Source organism: Gymnodraco acuticeps, unplaced genomic scaffold (genome assembly GCF_902827175.1).
Source record: "Gymnodraco acuticeps unplaced genomic scaffold, fGymAcu1.1, whole genome shotgun sequence".
Lineage (NCBI taxonomy): Eukaryota > Metazoa > Chordata > Actinopteri > Perciformes > Bathydraconidae > Gymnodraco > Gymnodraco acuticeps.
The window spans coordinates 1-15,958 of NW_022990439.1; the positions used below are offsets into that span (position 1 = coordinate 1).

General features: G+C 40.2%; 1 protein-coding gene and 1 non-coding gene across 2 annotated transcripts; one reads left to right on the forward strand and one right to left on the reverse strand.

Moving 5' to 3' along the window:
* Positions 1 to 2,392: 2,392 nt before the first annotated feature.
* Positions 2,393 to 14,917, forward strand: LOC117551991 (rho GDP-dissociation inhibitor 1-like; the record flags this gene model as incomplete). The annotated part of the gene is given in 5 exon segments (XM_034225133.1): positions 2,393 to 2,566; positions 3,396 to 3,479; positions 11,252 to 11,328; positions 12,631 to 12,694; positions 12,774 to 14,917. Coding segments are annotated over 5 exon segments (599 nt in total), but the record flags the coding sequence as incomplete, so codon positions are not given.
* On the reverse strand, positions 10,819 to 10,901 carry trnal-uaa. The gene has a single exon. It is a non-coding gene; the product is annotated as a tRNA-Leu (tRNA).
* Positions 14,918 to 15,958: the final 1,041 nt, after the last annotated feature.

Consider the following 15,958-nt stretch of genomic DNA (forward strand, 5'->3'; position numbering starts at 1 on the left):
TTGGGTGGTGTGTGTGTCTGTGTCTGTGTGTGTGTGTGTTGTGTATGTGTGTGTGTGTGTGTGTGTGTGTGTGTGTGTGTGTGTTGTGTGTGTGTGTGTGTCTGTCTGTCTGCTCTCTTGCTGCAGGTAAAACTGAATGCTCCTCTGTGTGTTTTCAGTCTCATAAAACTGATCCACAGCAAAAGGTGATGTCATCGCTAGGAGGGGAGTTGAAAGGGTTGCCATGGTGACGGGCCAAGGCAACCGTATTTCGACCCTGACTGGGTGTGGTGTGTGTGTTCGTCGGTATGTGTGTGTGTGTGTGTGTGTGTGAACACTTGTTTAGGTTCATTATGTCCCTGTTTAACACATTTGATTACTGTTAACAGAATCTCTGAACACTGTTAGATTATGTGTTTGTGAGTGTGCGTGTGATTGCGAGTGTGTATGTGCACTCTGCGGCATCCAATTACCTGTACACACAGCTCCGAGCTGATGTACACTGAGCCGTCTCATTATGAACAGTAAAAACAGAACCAGGGGCCATTATGGGATGCTGCTACAGCTCAGAGTCTGCTGTGTGCTGTTCCCAGGATAATTGGAGTCTAGAGGTATGCATGGTGTATTTCCAAAGGGTTATATAAGATCTGTGTGTGTGTGTGTGTGTGTGTGTGTGTGTGTGTGTGTGTGTTGATTTGTGAACATTAAAAAGGTAATTTATCAGTTCATCTCTCAAACTATGTGCCAATGTGTGCTGGAAGACAGACTGTGTGCATTTTTGAGAGTTCTCAAGCAGAAAAACACCAAGTCACTAAGAAAAGCAGATTATTGAGAGAATTGATCAGAACAGCATTGCTCCATCTTCAATTTGAGTCAAAGTTACATCATTGCTTACCTTGATAACCAAGCAAAATGTATTTTCAATGTGGAAAGATTGTGCGTCATTTGTTTTTTAAGATGTATTAATCATCATATTTGATCAAACTTTTGCATTTTGTTCAACGCAGGTTAAAGAGTTTGTGTGGAGGGTAAAAGATTGTCCAAAATACAATCTGGGTACCAATCAGCTATCATCTAATGAGGATTTAGCTTTTGATTAGCTTGTGTTAGATGTTGTCTCATAATCCTCACTCCAGTCTTACATCTCAAATTGTTTATTGGACTATAAACAAGTAACAATGCAAGGAAAATGAATCGTGGCCTGATTATCCTCTGGCTACACCTGAACATCTTAAATATGCCCCCAAAAGTGCTCACTCGATGATGCATAATCTATTATTAAAAGCCAATGTTGGAGGGAAACAATAACACTTTGTGCATTCCTGCAGTTGGTGCATTTTGGTAAATAAAAGCCTGTAGGTTGTATGCCTTTTTTTGTTCAAATGTCCCTCCTTCATTGTGATACAGGTTCAAAATGGTTGGGTTTTGTCTGGTCAAATCTTTCCCAAAGTGTAACTATTCCAAGGACTCTGTCTTTGCGGGTGTGGAAGAGGTGGAGATGCTAAAATGAGATGTCTCCTTGCAAAACACATTATCGAATGTCGGTGAAATTCAATATTGAATCAAAATCCCTGATGAAATCCAACTCCGGATGGTTGGAGTTGGTATAGCTAGAGTAATGTGCATGTTATTGAGTTTTCAGTCAGAGAAATATAACAGATATGTTGACCGCAGACTTCTCTCTGCTGCACGCGTTACAGAGAGAAGTCTGCTTTTAGTAGTTTGGGGGTTTTGTGATGCTCCTTATGAATCCACCCATATGCCAGCTTTTGTCTCACTGTCAGATTCTTCAACAAAAAAAGTCTCAGTTGCAGTTCATTAGATTGTCTAATCTAGCCTAAATAAATACTGATGTTGAATTGATGTTAAACTGAGGATTTAGTTTGTTTTTACTGTTTGCTAGCCTACCTTCGCTGTTAGGTAAAAGTGATGAATAAACTGTCAAAATAGTTCACTCAAAGTAGCCTGATAAATAAATGGTTGAAACAGTAAATATTAGCTCAAATGAATGCTTTAAACTTCAATAACAGTGAGCCAAAAGTAATGGTAAGCTCAAATGAATCAATAAACCCTTACAACAGTCAGCTGAATAATGGATACAAGGTTGGAACAGTTCAATAATAAATGGATAAATATTATTGAAATAGTTGACTTTAAGTCATGGACTTGAATGATTTAGCAAAATAGAAATATAACGCTAGGAGACGACTATATAGAATTGCTGAAATAGTTAGCTTCTGCCACTCAGGAGGTAGCTTAATTGTATCCATAAGGAGTAATTGTGTGAAACGTGTATTTACAATATACTTTTATACACATGGTATACAAGGTAGGGAACCACTGCTGAACAACCTGCAATAACTGCAAAGTTTAACAATATCCGTTTAACTGACTTCTTTCTTATTCCTTAAAGGTATATTGGCTGACAAGAAGGATCTGTATATCGAGGAGGAAGAGGATGACAGGAACCTCGGGTACACCGCTCCGGTCCAGAAGAGTTTGGAGGAGATTCAAGCGCTGGATAAGGACGACGAGAGTCTGGTGAAATACAAGCAGACCCTCCTGGGGAAGGCAACACTTTTGGCAGGTGTGTGTGTGTGTGTGTGTGTGTACCCTGGGAGACAGAAAAGCTGATAGTAGAAGAAAACATACTTTATTAATTCTCTAGGGGAAATTCAATATTCACTCTGTTGTTATTCAGTTACAGTTCAAATACACACATGCACAAACACATGCATTAATTGGCTTTTTTTGTTCTTAACCAGCTTTTAAATAATGCACTCAATATAATGCACTCAATATAATGACTCATGCATAGTTCCTGGTAGTCACACACACTGTACGAACTTGCTTGCCTCAGCATTTTCAATCCAGCAGTCGGACATCATTACGGCTGATCTTCATCCTAGTAATATAAACATCAATGGGACAGGATGTAGTGAGAGAGGGCTTAAGAAAAGAGATGCCCTTTATCTTTTCAAGTGTCTATGCTAAATCCTAAAGCCCACTATAGCTCATTTTGATGGTAACTTTCTTCTACAATTACTGTTTTTCACTTCTTTTTTATTTTTTTAAATATTTGTATTGAAGACACATAGAAAAGACATTTGGTACATTGATAAGAGCCACAGTTACAAATGTTCAACAGTTCAAAGCCACTCGTGTTCAGCTTAGTCTCTACTATTGTACATCAAAAGACAAGCCATACATAGTTGATCTCCACTTGAAGGCGTACAATATTTAAACGACAATTATAACCAAAATGTAGCCAACACTATAAGAGTGTTGTACAGACTAACAGGACAAAACACAAATAAATAAATAATAAATAATAATAATACAATACAACTGTTTTTCACGTCTAACAAGTGAATGAAAAAAGGCTGCGTTATAACCAGACTATTTTTCCTCACCAGACGCCAGTGTGCAGAACGTCCAGGTGACCAGACTGACCCTGCTGTGTGACGAAGCTCCTCGACCGCTGACCATGGACCTGACAGGTACACTTCATCACTTCTGTTTAATCTCCCTAAACAGGTTTTCTCACACCTTTATATGGTGACACAATATGCCCTGGAGCGAGACGTCTCACCCTCATGCTGCCTTTCCTGAGCAGAAAGACTGCAGTGGGTGTGTCCACGCTGTAGAGGAGAGACAGCTAAATGTTTGCTTAGTGGGCAGTATCGACATCTTCCCCTGGGTGCAGGCGACAGCGACATTCATGGAAGGGGAGAGTGTGTGTATGTGTGTTCCCCCATTTAACTGCATGCATCATTTGCTCAGGTTTCTTCCTGTGCATCACATGCATTGTCACTCCAAAAATGCTAATGCTAACAAGAGAGTTCACCTGGTTGCTAGGCAATACTGACTTTGCCCTGAGCATCATCCTCTGGTTCAGTTCAAACACAGAAAGAGAATCTAGCAGCCTTTTATATGCACGTCTAAACTGTGTAATGGAGGATCTGCTGAATCGCAGTAAAGGAAAGAGCAGGCTGTTCCTCCGAAGCAGACGATGTAATGCTTTCAGATCTGATCTCAATCTTCGAATTACAAAGCAGGGATGTGGAGTTTAAACGGGCACTCCACATATTACACATGTGAAGTTTAGTTTACTCTTCACAAGGAGCGCTAATCCGCCTGTAAAACCTGTTATACTCTAGTTTGTTCTATGGGGATCTTGTGGAGCTTTGTTTAAAAATATGATCCTGGTAATATTATCAGCGAAAAAGGCTTTGGCTTGCAACTTAAACCTTTGAATGGAGAGCAGACATTGCATACAGCAGGTAGGGATGTTACCAGCCAGGGAGGCGCTATCCAGTTGCATTATGGGACATTTACGATGCTTTTTTTTTTTTTAGACCTTGACCAAACAAGGGACTAATAGTCTTCAAAATAGGTTCAAATCTGTGTCTCATGAGAGCAAACTTCTGTCTCTTACGAGTGCAACAACTTTAAAGAAGTGCAATACCTAATCATTACAGTAACCCTTTACAGATCACAGGTATTATCCAAGCTTTAAATCACATGGATTCACCAAATAATTAGGAATCTCCGTTCTGAGATTGTAATATTTGTGGTCTTCCCTTACGGAATAAATTATTTCACTGAACTTTATTTCGGCTTCATTCGTTTATGGTGATTCTGCAGATGCACTGTAGCAAAGTTAATCTTGTGTCACCAACATTTGCAGCATGAGATAATTTATTCTTTCTTCATGTGAGGCTGACAATTAAGCGGCCCGACGTGTAGTCAGAAGGAAGCTTCCCTTTCTTTCTCTTCGGGATCTGATTCTTCCTCTCCATGCGCTCCTGCTGGTTGTGCTCTCTGATGCGCTCTCTCTCCTGACAGACCTTCTCGGCTATCTTTGCCATCCGCATCTTGCGCCTCAGTCTTTTTCGCTTCCTCCCGCGCCCCGCTGCTCCATCACCGGCCACCCGTTTGCTCAACTCCACTTCATCGAGACACTCGATGTCCTCATTCACTTTCTCCGACATCCTGTCCAGAAAGTCCCGCCCTTGGAATGTCCAAAATACAACCCGGTGTGGGCCTTTATTACAGCATGAACACAATGACACACACAGCCTTAATCCTGCTGTTGTTTCCTTGAGCACAGCCTGCAGCCACAAGGATCTCACACACACTACCTGCCTCTCTAACAGCAAAACCCTAGAGCCTAAATGCCCAACCCAATCAACCCAACAGGACACAGGTGAGGGGGGAGGAGACAGCACAGGGCACCAGGTGCACACAATCAACGACAGACATGGGGAAAGGGAACACTTTTCAACGACAAAAAACTAAACAACCCGTAACGGAGGCCGAGATCTATGAGCCCAGAGATCACCTCCGTGACACTTCATTTTGAAATGTTTTTATGATCTTTGACATTTGGACACTTTTTAGATTTTATTGCAGCCTTAATTTTTATACTTTCCCTGTGAGGCTCTCAAATGATGATTAGGTTTAATGTGGATGAATGTGAGTGTTCATGTTGTTTTCTTCTAAAGAGAAAAAGAGAAATAGCTGAAAGCCGTAAGCGAGAAAACCATCTTTCATCATTAATCTATAAAGTAAGCAGCGGGTGATAATGGCTCCTGCTGGAGTATCGTGTTGCAGTCAGATAGCCGAGACGGCACCAGGCGGGATGTGAAATGGACTTTCCGTCGCCGGCTGAATGCATTTCAGACCTCCTTATAAACGTGTGTGTGTGTGTGTGTGTGTGTGTGTGTGTGTGTGTGTGTGTGTGTGTGTGTGTGTGTGTGTGTGTGTGTGTGTGTGTGTGTGTGTGTGTGTGTGTGTGTGTGTGTGTGTGTGTGTGTGTGTGTGTGTGTGTGTGTGTGTGTGTGTGTGTGTGTGTGTGTGTGTGTGTGTGTGTGTGTGTGTGTGTGTGTGTGTGTGTGTGTGTGTGTGTGTGTGTGTGTGTGTGTGTGTGTGTGTGTGTGTGTGGAGAACAGGTAGACAGCTCTCCACACTGACCTATTTTCTCAGTCAGACGCTCCCAAGGGAGGCCAGCATCCTTTTTCTTTTCTCTGTCTCCTGAGACCGGAGGAAGGAGGAGATTTACATAGGAGGCAGACGGAAGGAAATGAGGCAGAGATGGAGCAGTGAAAAATCTCCGAAATGTCAACCACTGATCAACAGCTTTATTAAGCTTGATGGCATTTAGTTTAGATTTAATCTAATGGGACGTTTAAAGTGTTTAATGTGGTGATATGAAGATCTTACACAGCACTGGTGATTTGTAGATCTCATTAAGTAAAATCATAACTGTCAATGTAAGCTGCATGACATGTACACAAAGTAATTCAAGGATTCGAGGATTTAAATACATCAAAGGCTTTATTGTTAAATGCAAAAGCTACAGTTTAGTTTTACAATGAAAATCTTAAGGCTCCTCCAACAACGTGAACATACATAAGACATACACACTAAACAATAGTGCAAGAAGAAACTAAAAAATGCAAGATAATCTAGCAAGTGACACATTTTTAACTACATTTAAATAAATTAACGAAAATATAATAATATAATTATAATAATTCACATTTTCTCTAATATTACCAGCTGTGATTTACACAATAATAAATCACTAATCCAGTCATTTAATATATGATTCTGGAAATGGGCCAATATGTGTGTCTGGGGGGAACTGGGACGTTAGCCAAACCTATAACATGGGGTGTCTGTGGCTCAGTGGGGTAGTGTGCTGAACTTAGTGAGCTGAACTTTGAATCAGAGGATAGCAAGTTCGAGTCCCACTGCAGCCAGCATGTCGTTGTGTCCCTGGGCAAGACACTTCACCCCCAAATTGCTCCTGTGGGGATTGTCCACAGTATTGAGTATGTAAGTCGCTTTGGATAAAAGCGACATGTAACATAATAAGGCCCCATTAAGTATTATATCTTCTTCCACCATAGCATAAGAGCAATATGTCAAATCTTAGAGGCTCTTTACTTTAAGTGCCTCGATGTGTCACCAGAACATATATATGTAATATGTGTGACACCAGTGGGATTCCTCTGACCTTGTTCCGTGCACTTATTTTGCAGTGATGTCCTAAATGTTCTGCTTGTGTGTTATCTGTAGGTCACTTCAGGGGCGGATCTAGAAAAATATTCATGGCAAGAGGGTGGCAGGAGAATTTCAGGGGTGGCGTCCCCTGGCAGAAGTATATGCTGATTTAATCACAGTCATATCAATCAGTGTTAACTTGGAAAGCCACAATATTAATATTTTAACTCAATAACATTAGGTGACATTATTGTGGCACATCAGTAAAGCCTTACATATAAATATAAGGTGGCAGACATCATTTAATGAATTTTAACTGAACAATACCAGGGGTACCAAATCTATGCAGACAATAAGTACATTAATTAACTGTCTCATCGATGTTTGTCTGAATGAATATGATACTATTAACAATCATATTATTCCTATCAGCTGTCAATCACTGTTATGATTCACATATTCAGTGTTATTATTAAATAAACTATATTTGTTGGAGGAGATAATGATGAATGTTCCTCAAAATGCTTGCTCACCCTCCTTCAAATTTGAAAGACAAGTAATTACTATCATATATCAAAGGAACAGTTCAGCGCCCCACAACTTTACTGCAAACAGTTACAACCTTGACTTTACATCAGAAAGAACAAACATTAAAGAAGTGACTAACTGCATCAATTAGGGTTAAAAAATGTGTATTCAGCTAAAACATAAACATCGCTGCAGTTATTATCCAGTGGAAGGTCCTTACCTACTGGCCTAGCTAAATGAAAGTGGTTACTTTCTGTTGGCTGGGCAGTGAAGTTTTACACACCGTCTTATTTGACTTTCTCAGGACTTTAAACAGTTTTTTGGGGGCAGACCCCCACAAAGAAGAAAAATATTATACACACGTAAGGTCATCATCTTAACAGTTTGTTATTCTCATCGACTCATCCGTGAGCAGAGCATCAAGTTGACTATTACAGCTGAATGTGGCGATTACCATCTTGTTCAGCAAAACGCCTCACAAACTTATTAAGATTTAAAGCTATGGTGCGTTTTGATTCAATGCTGAGTACAGCCAAACTTGACAGTCTCTTCTCTGTCATTGTAGACCGCAAACAGTGGCGGCGCCAGAGTATTTGTGTTGGGTAATCTATGGTAGGGCTAACCCATAGTGGTGGGGCTCAAGTCAGTGTTTGCAATGTAATTACATACACGCTCCCCTTGACAGTGAAACGCCACGCGTGAGGTTTAGATTATTTCCCTGTCTCAATCCAAATTGAACTGTATGAAATAAAAAGGCACATTTGTCTTGTCGTAAATAAAAAGGGCGACCTGGAGCCAATCCTGCTATTTCCCCACAGGTGAAAGAGTTGACATGCTGAAAACCCAACCCCTGCAGGGGGGTCTGGGGGGATTCTCCCCCAGGAGATTTTTTGAAATACTAACGTAAAATACACATTCTGGTACTCTCTTGAGAAGAAAAATAAATACATCTATTATTACACGGCATATTTAAAAAATGAATGGTATTTAATTTGTTGTTACTTTGTTCTGAAAGCTGAACCTGCTGCTCCTCAGAGAGAAGAGGCTGTGTGAATGACTTTACATTGTGGATAAGGGTGGATAGCCCCCATTGTTCTGTGTGTCAAAATGAAATACAGCCCACACACCACATCAAACCGTGGGGTCTTATTTCATTACGTGTTGATTTCTATCAACACGTAATGTTGTATCGATGTATCGGGATTCCTGCAACAACACCACGCCGTTATCGTGATTCTGATTGGCCAGAAGACATTATCAAAGATGTTCTATTGAGAAGACGATCACTACGTGACAAAAGTTTTCAAAACCGTTTCTAGTCTTCGGTATTTCCAGACAAGTGGCTGCTGAAATCAATCTTACTAATATAACTGCTGTCTGTGCAATTTACTCCGCGCGAGTTGGCGGACTTTATTTTGCTTACCTTAACATCCTTTTTCATGGTGGGGCTAAGCCATTTCTTGGTATGGCTGTAGCCTACCCCAGCCATACCCTGGTGCCGCCACTGACCGCAAATACCTCATTCCTTCCATCTACTAACTTGGATCCGAAATGCTTCTCGTTTTGCCCCGTTCAAATGAAATCGCCGCCAATCATATTTCCACGCTCGTTCCAGGGCCGGGGGAGGGGTTACAAGGCTCGCGTCTTGTGCTGCATTCACTTGCACTCGGACATTAGAGATTTTCTCTCATAAATGTCCGATGAGCCACAACTTTTTTTTCAAAACAAAGCTGCCAACTGGGGTGGCAGCTGGGGTGGCAAGGCATTGTTCTGAGGTGGCAGCTGCCACCCCGTGTCACCCTGTAGAACCGCCACTGGGTCACTTCCTTATTTGCCCGACTGTCTTCCGTTTCTTTTTGTGATTTTATTCACCCCGTTGCCCCATATCTCCTTCCTCTCATCTCCTTCCTCTTTACTCTGCACCCATTAGGAGGCACTCAGGCCTGATGGTGGGGTTTCAATTGAGATATAAAGTGATTAGGCAGTGGATGCATTTCCTATTGCTATGTGCTTTTACAATAGCCATGGACGCACCCCACATTTAACATGAACCCTTTCAACCCAACAGCCTGACAAAGACCATTTTGACTGTTGCAAAGAATCCATTATTGCTTTAATAGTCACTATAAACTGCTCCTTACCCACTGGACAAAGAAACCCACTGACATCTTGCTTTTGTCTTCAATGGGAAAGGTTTAATTGATATTCATTCCCCGGGACAATGACTACGAATTACTCACTATAAGCTATATCACCATGGATACATGAACCCCAGGGTGTTCAAATGTGACGGAAGAAGTCATTTTACCACACATTTTAAAACACAAACTAACAACTTCAAGCAATATATGAGTGTTGAAGTGACAATAAGTATATATGCTTATCACTGTTAAGCACAAACCTGACGGATACAAAATAAAAAAGATAATTATAGTATAGTGTTACAAGTATTATGTTACATCCACTGGTTTCTTTCTACTGTTCATTAAGCCTTTCATCCGGCATGACGACCAAGAGAATAAAATAAAAAAGCAAACCAATCTTCCGGTATTGCCTTTTTTTAAGTGGGTTATCCTGTGTGTGTTTTTAAAATGTATATACCTGCTAATTTTGGTAGAAAAAAAGGATTAAAGACCCAATAATACACGTTGTACTGGGTATGAATGCAGAAGGCAGTGTTTTTATCATATTTTTAACTGTGTCTGTTTATCTTAACTGTGATTGTTTTTTTTCTTGAAGATTGAGACCAATTTTTATAATCCCTATTATCAATCAATGTTTTTTTTATATAGCCCAATATCACAACTGTTACATTTGTCTCAGTGGACTTCACAGTTTGTACTATTAAGCACTCTGGTGTAAATGTATGATTGCACACATATATAATACACTCACAACAAGTAGGACCAATACATGCACTAGGGCAGGGGTGTCAAACTCAAGGCCCGGGGGACAAATCCGGCACGCGACTTCATTTCCTGTGGCCCTGCAAGAGCTCTGAAATAATATAATATGTTTATTATACGATTACATGGCGATGTACAGAGGCACGTTGCCCATAAACTACATGTCCCACAATGCATCTCTCATTTGACTTTTTTCTCAGAATTTGACTTTTTTTTGAAAATGTTATATATATTCAATATTTATACTTATTTATGTATTTTTATATAATCTTAAAGTTACAACCGGCCCTTTGAGTGCAACCATAATGCTAATGTGGCCCAAGATGAAATTGAGTTTGACACCCCTGCACTAGGGAGTAGTTGGTAGTTTAAATGACCCACATAGCTAATAATCTACAAGGAGTGGGGTTCGAACCCACGAGGACTGATGTCCATTGGATCTTAAGTCCAATGCCTTAACCACTCGGCCATCCTGGTACTATTGTGTCATTTTCTATTCCTAATTTCTCACAAAATCATCTTTTTGTAGATGTATCTTGTCTTTGTTTGGCCAATAACATTCAATTTGTCTCTGTTTGTGTATCCATTGAAACATCTTAATTGAAGCACAACATGCCATATGCAGTCTACCAGAGACAACAACAACAACGACTAACTGATAACACACATCTTGGGGTGTGAAGATGAGTCATTTCTCCAGATGGTTATTCTAATGTACAGCAGCAGTGAGATAATGCAGTGAGTCATGATGAGATACTGTTTCGGGTGATGACTCCTATGTGCCACTTTGACCATGACTGATGTTTTTGTTGTTGTTGTTTGTGCAGAGGTGAGCGATCAGAAGGACAAGAAGACCATCTCCATAAAGGAAGGAGTGACGTTCAGACTAAAAATAGACTTCAAGGTAAGATGGATAGATAGATGCAGTCACATTAATGATGGAGAGCTTTACTGGACATTACGTATGTATTGAATGGACAAACAGATGATCAGGTATTTCCTGTAAGTGATAAAGATAGATAAGAGAGAGGCGGTGCTGAGTAAGCCACCATGTACTATATGATCAAACCACAATATAGACCATTATCATATTTAATCAATATGTTCAGTGCTGTTTTAGTGCCAGTAAGTATAATTGCTAAAGAACTTTTCTTTTAGCGTCTGCAAGTTAGTTTCTCTGACAATTGATAATGTTTTAAAAAGTCAATACTTAGACGTACATATCTTTGATTGTATTAGCAATGCTACCTGGATGCTAGCTGCAGACTGAAGTATCTCAACAATTGCAAGATGCATTAAGATTAGATTTTGTATAAACATTCACAAACATTCTAATGGATGGATTGCCAGGAAATCCTATAGATGTTAGTTTTGTTCCTCAGGATGAATCACTCCGATGTTCCCCAGACAGTTCCTTTAGGTCAAAACTGTAACTTTGTGCCAATAAACTCAACTTTTATGGAAGACAGAAGCTGCTAAAATTAAATGAATGACTCAATAAATACATGAATATTCAATTTAATGTGCTCATATAATGACATAATGTATGCCATGGAGTGGAAAGGTGGCATTAGATCTGTGTAAATGCTTCCTAAACAATAGACTAGTTAAAAAAAAGGATTTGATCAAAAATGAGAATAGACGAGAAGGTGTGCGCCATGAAAGGAAAAGGGGTCTGTGTGTGTGTGTGTGTGTGTGTGTGTGTGTGTGTGTGTGTGTGTGTGTGTGTGTGGTGTGTGTGTGTGTGTGTGTGTGTGTGTGTGTGTGTGTGTGTGTGTGTGTGTGTGTGTGTGTGTGTGTGTGTGTGTGTGTGTGTGTGGTGTGGCCTAGCATTACTATACTTGTGGGGACCTAAATCTGTTTACACAGTCATGTGTGGGGACTCGCCTCCCTTATGGGGACAAATTGGAGGTCCCCATGAGGGGAATCATTAATTTTAGGGTGAAGACTTGGTTAGGTTAACGGTAAGGGTTAGGGTTAGGCATGTGTTGGTTATGGTTAAGGTTAGGATAAGTCTCCAGGAAATGCATGTAAGTCAATGTAATGTCCCCTGAAGTGATGTATACATGGTATGTGTTGTGTGTGTGTGTGTGTGTGTGTGTGTGTGTGTGTGTGTGTGTGTGTGTGTGTGTGTGTGTGTGTGTGTGTGTGTGTGTGTGTGTGTGTGTGTGTGTGTGTGTGTGTGTGTGTGTGTGTGTGTGTGCAGGTGAACAGAGAAATCGTGTCTGGCCTGCGGTACCACCATAAGATGTTCAGAAAAGGAATAATAGGTACGTTTACATTTTGTACAGCTTTTTTTCGCATTAGTTAGTAGTATTCCCTAAGTGTTCATGTCGTGTCTTCCTGCAGTGGACAAACAGACATACATGGCAGGAAGTTTCGGCCCGAAGGAAGAGGAGCAAGAGTTTATAACCCCGGTTGATGAGGCAGCTAACGGAGTGATGAACCGCGGCCACTATCAGGTCAAGTCCTGCTTAAAAGACGACGACAAAAATGTCCACTTGAGCTGGGAGTGGAGCCTCGAAATCAACAAGGACTGGATCGAATAAGGCCAGAGGAATTAGCTGATGTTCCCTTCTTTCACTCCTATTCTCCACCTTCCTTTTATCTTTACCCTTTCACCCTCCTTCATCTGAATCTGTGAGAATAGCCTCGAGACATGAGGCTTCCTCCCCCTCTTCCTCTTTATTCTCCTTTTCTACCCTCTCTGTAAAATGCAGGTGTCCTTACAGGGACTTTTAGAGATAAATCCCCCCCAATCTCTAAACTCTCTCTCCCTGCATTTGTATTCTTTTTCCAGATTCTTCAACATCTAAACCCAATCCACAAAGGGAAATATGATGCATTGCATACTCGCATTCTGTCCCCAAAGAGAATAAATGATATACATAAACAGGGAGTAACCTTGGATGCTCTGCAGGAATTCTGGGTTTACTTGTCGCAAAATGTGTTTAAAAAGTTTACCAATAAAAAAAATAGTTATGTGGGGAGGGCTAATAGAGGAGCGACATGAGATACTGTGTGACATGCAGCTCACAGAGGCCTTAAAACCCTTAGGGAAAAATAATCACGGTACAAACAAGTACAAGAAACACCTGAGTGGACCATGTTTGTGCTTTTAGTGCCTCAATTTGTGTCAAAATCCGCACTCCTTCTATTAGTTATCAGTCAGTCACACATCTGGACATGTAGACATATTAAACATTTTGTTAGATTCTGTACAATCCTGCAGGAAACCACTATCACTCATGTCCAGTGCGAAAAGCCTCAAAGGTTCTTACAAGTCGTTGGAAAAGACTCCATAACTCATTTTATTCAGCATCAAAATACCTCAGTTAGACTTGTCTGTACATCCAACACTGCAAACAGGAACTGCTAAGAGCTAAGTATGCATTGTTTAAGATGCCAATTAAACAAAATGTACACAAACATAGACAAAACTGAATCCTGAAGTTGGATGTGATATCTTACTGAATCTATGGCAACATTATACTACTTCCTGTTTAAATTCCCCTAAAAATGACAGCTGTAGTTACGAGACTTGCAGTATAGCATGATGCTGTTGGAGATGGATTGATATTTTATTCGGGTTCTCATCTCTCTATTTCTTTAGATAAAGCATATGTTTGCAACGCCAAAGGGTATTGATTAATTTGTCCGTTGATTAAGAGGTTCAACCATATTTACTTTTAAATCATGATGTCGATAATTGTTTAGAATTTGTATTTTATGACTCTGCCTTTCATTTCCAATATGACAATAAAATACACACAATATTTTTTCTGTGATTACAAACTTGCCCAAAAACAAAAGAGTGATAGTATAAATAATTAATTCTACAGGAAGTATAAGAACGTAATTAAACTGTGTATATTGTAGAAAGAGACGCATGTTTGTCTTTTAGGATTTGATACTAATTATTCAGTAAACATTTACAATAATTCGCCCTTACTCGCTCATAAAACAAGGACATCAATGTGAATACAATTCTGCTTTGAAAAGATGTTAAGATAGCAGCTGAAAGATGGAGTACTGTCTGAGAAGTATACCAAGGGATGAAGTAATTCCCCTTTAAAAAAAAAAAGAAATATGATTATTGTGTTAAGTCTTTGGATATAATATTGTTAATGTTGCTGAACATATTGGACATTGAAATACCATTTGAAATTGTTGTGATCTAAGACTAACTGTAAATGTTGGCTTGTTGGGTGTTGCATGGTTTAGCAAGATTCTCTCTTCCTTTTTTTACGATTTTATTGTAAAATTTAATGTGATTTAAAAAAAAAAATACTGACGCAATATCAAGATTTCAATGGTTGCAATATATTGCAGAACGCAGTACTTACAGGGATATTTTTAAAGGCTCAGACAGCTGGAAACATTTGTCTGTGTTTAATACCCCAGCCTGTAGTGATCCAGTACTGTATCCTCAAATATTGGTGTCAAATCTAGTATCCTGTATCTTTTAATAAAGGCAATTCAAACAACAACAAGATGTCTCTATTGAAGTACTTGACCTCCTCCTATTCACTTTCCTTAGATTAGATCTCTGATACCGATCGATTGAGTATGATGCAAAGCCAGGAGGTCGTTAGCTTAGTTAGCATAAAGCTCTATTTAAATAGTCTCAATTAGTTTCAATAGCTCCCATATTATGTGACCCATTGACTCTAAATCAATGCAGCATTGTATTACAACACTGGACGAGTAAGACATAGCTCTTTTGACTCCAAATTAATACAGCATTAAAGTAGGACACATTCATTTGTATTGGATTTTAGTGAATTAGGTGAAGCGTTCCATGTGGAGGAGTTAATTCCACCTGAACCCAACATCTGCTTTGTTTTGTCATTTTCTCCAGCTGGACAGTAGCCTACTAAAGACGGGTATCATCAACACAAGCTCAGTGTCTATGATCTCTCTGCTCGCATGTTGTCCTTTAATTAGTTCTTTGTCTGTTTCTCAGTGTTTCCATCCGTCCTACTCCTCTGTGAGCCAGTCCTTATTGCCGGGTGTGGTCATTTCGGTGGTGTTGGTGGTGTTGTTGCTCCTGAGCGCCTGCTCCATCAGGGCTCGCTGGGCGGTGGCCGGCAGGTAGAGGAAGGCGTAGATTAGAGCCAACCCCAACAGAGCCAACACCAGAGGGAGGCCCCAGTCCGTGGTCATGATGGGCTCCTCGCAGCGAGCCTGCAGGAATGACTTGTTATGCATTGTGTGCAAACAGATCGTAACACTAAGGGTGCGGAAAATACCGAAGTAAATGCAAGGGTCAGAAGAGTTGCACCACAAAAACACTATATCCAGGCAGCCAGACTCACATCTGTGGAGAAATCACCCCATTACAGTTTAAACAGTACTGAGTTTAGGATTGTAGGGAAGTTTAGTCCCAAACTAAGCTTTCTAAATTCTTCAAAAGATCCAAAGACGGATCCAAGATGGAGTAAGTCACCTTGGAAAAAGTCAACTAAATCCAGAGAAATAAAACAAGCAGGAAAGTTTTCATTCACAGCCCAAAACAGAAGATTAAACAATGA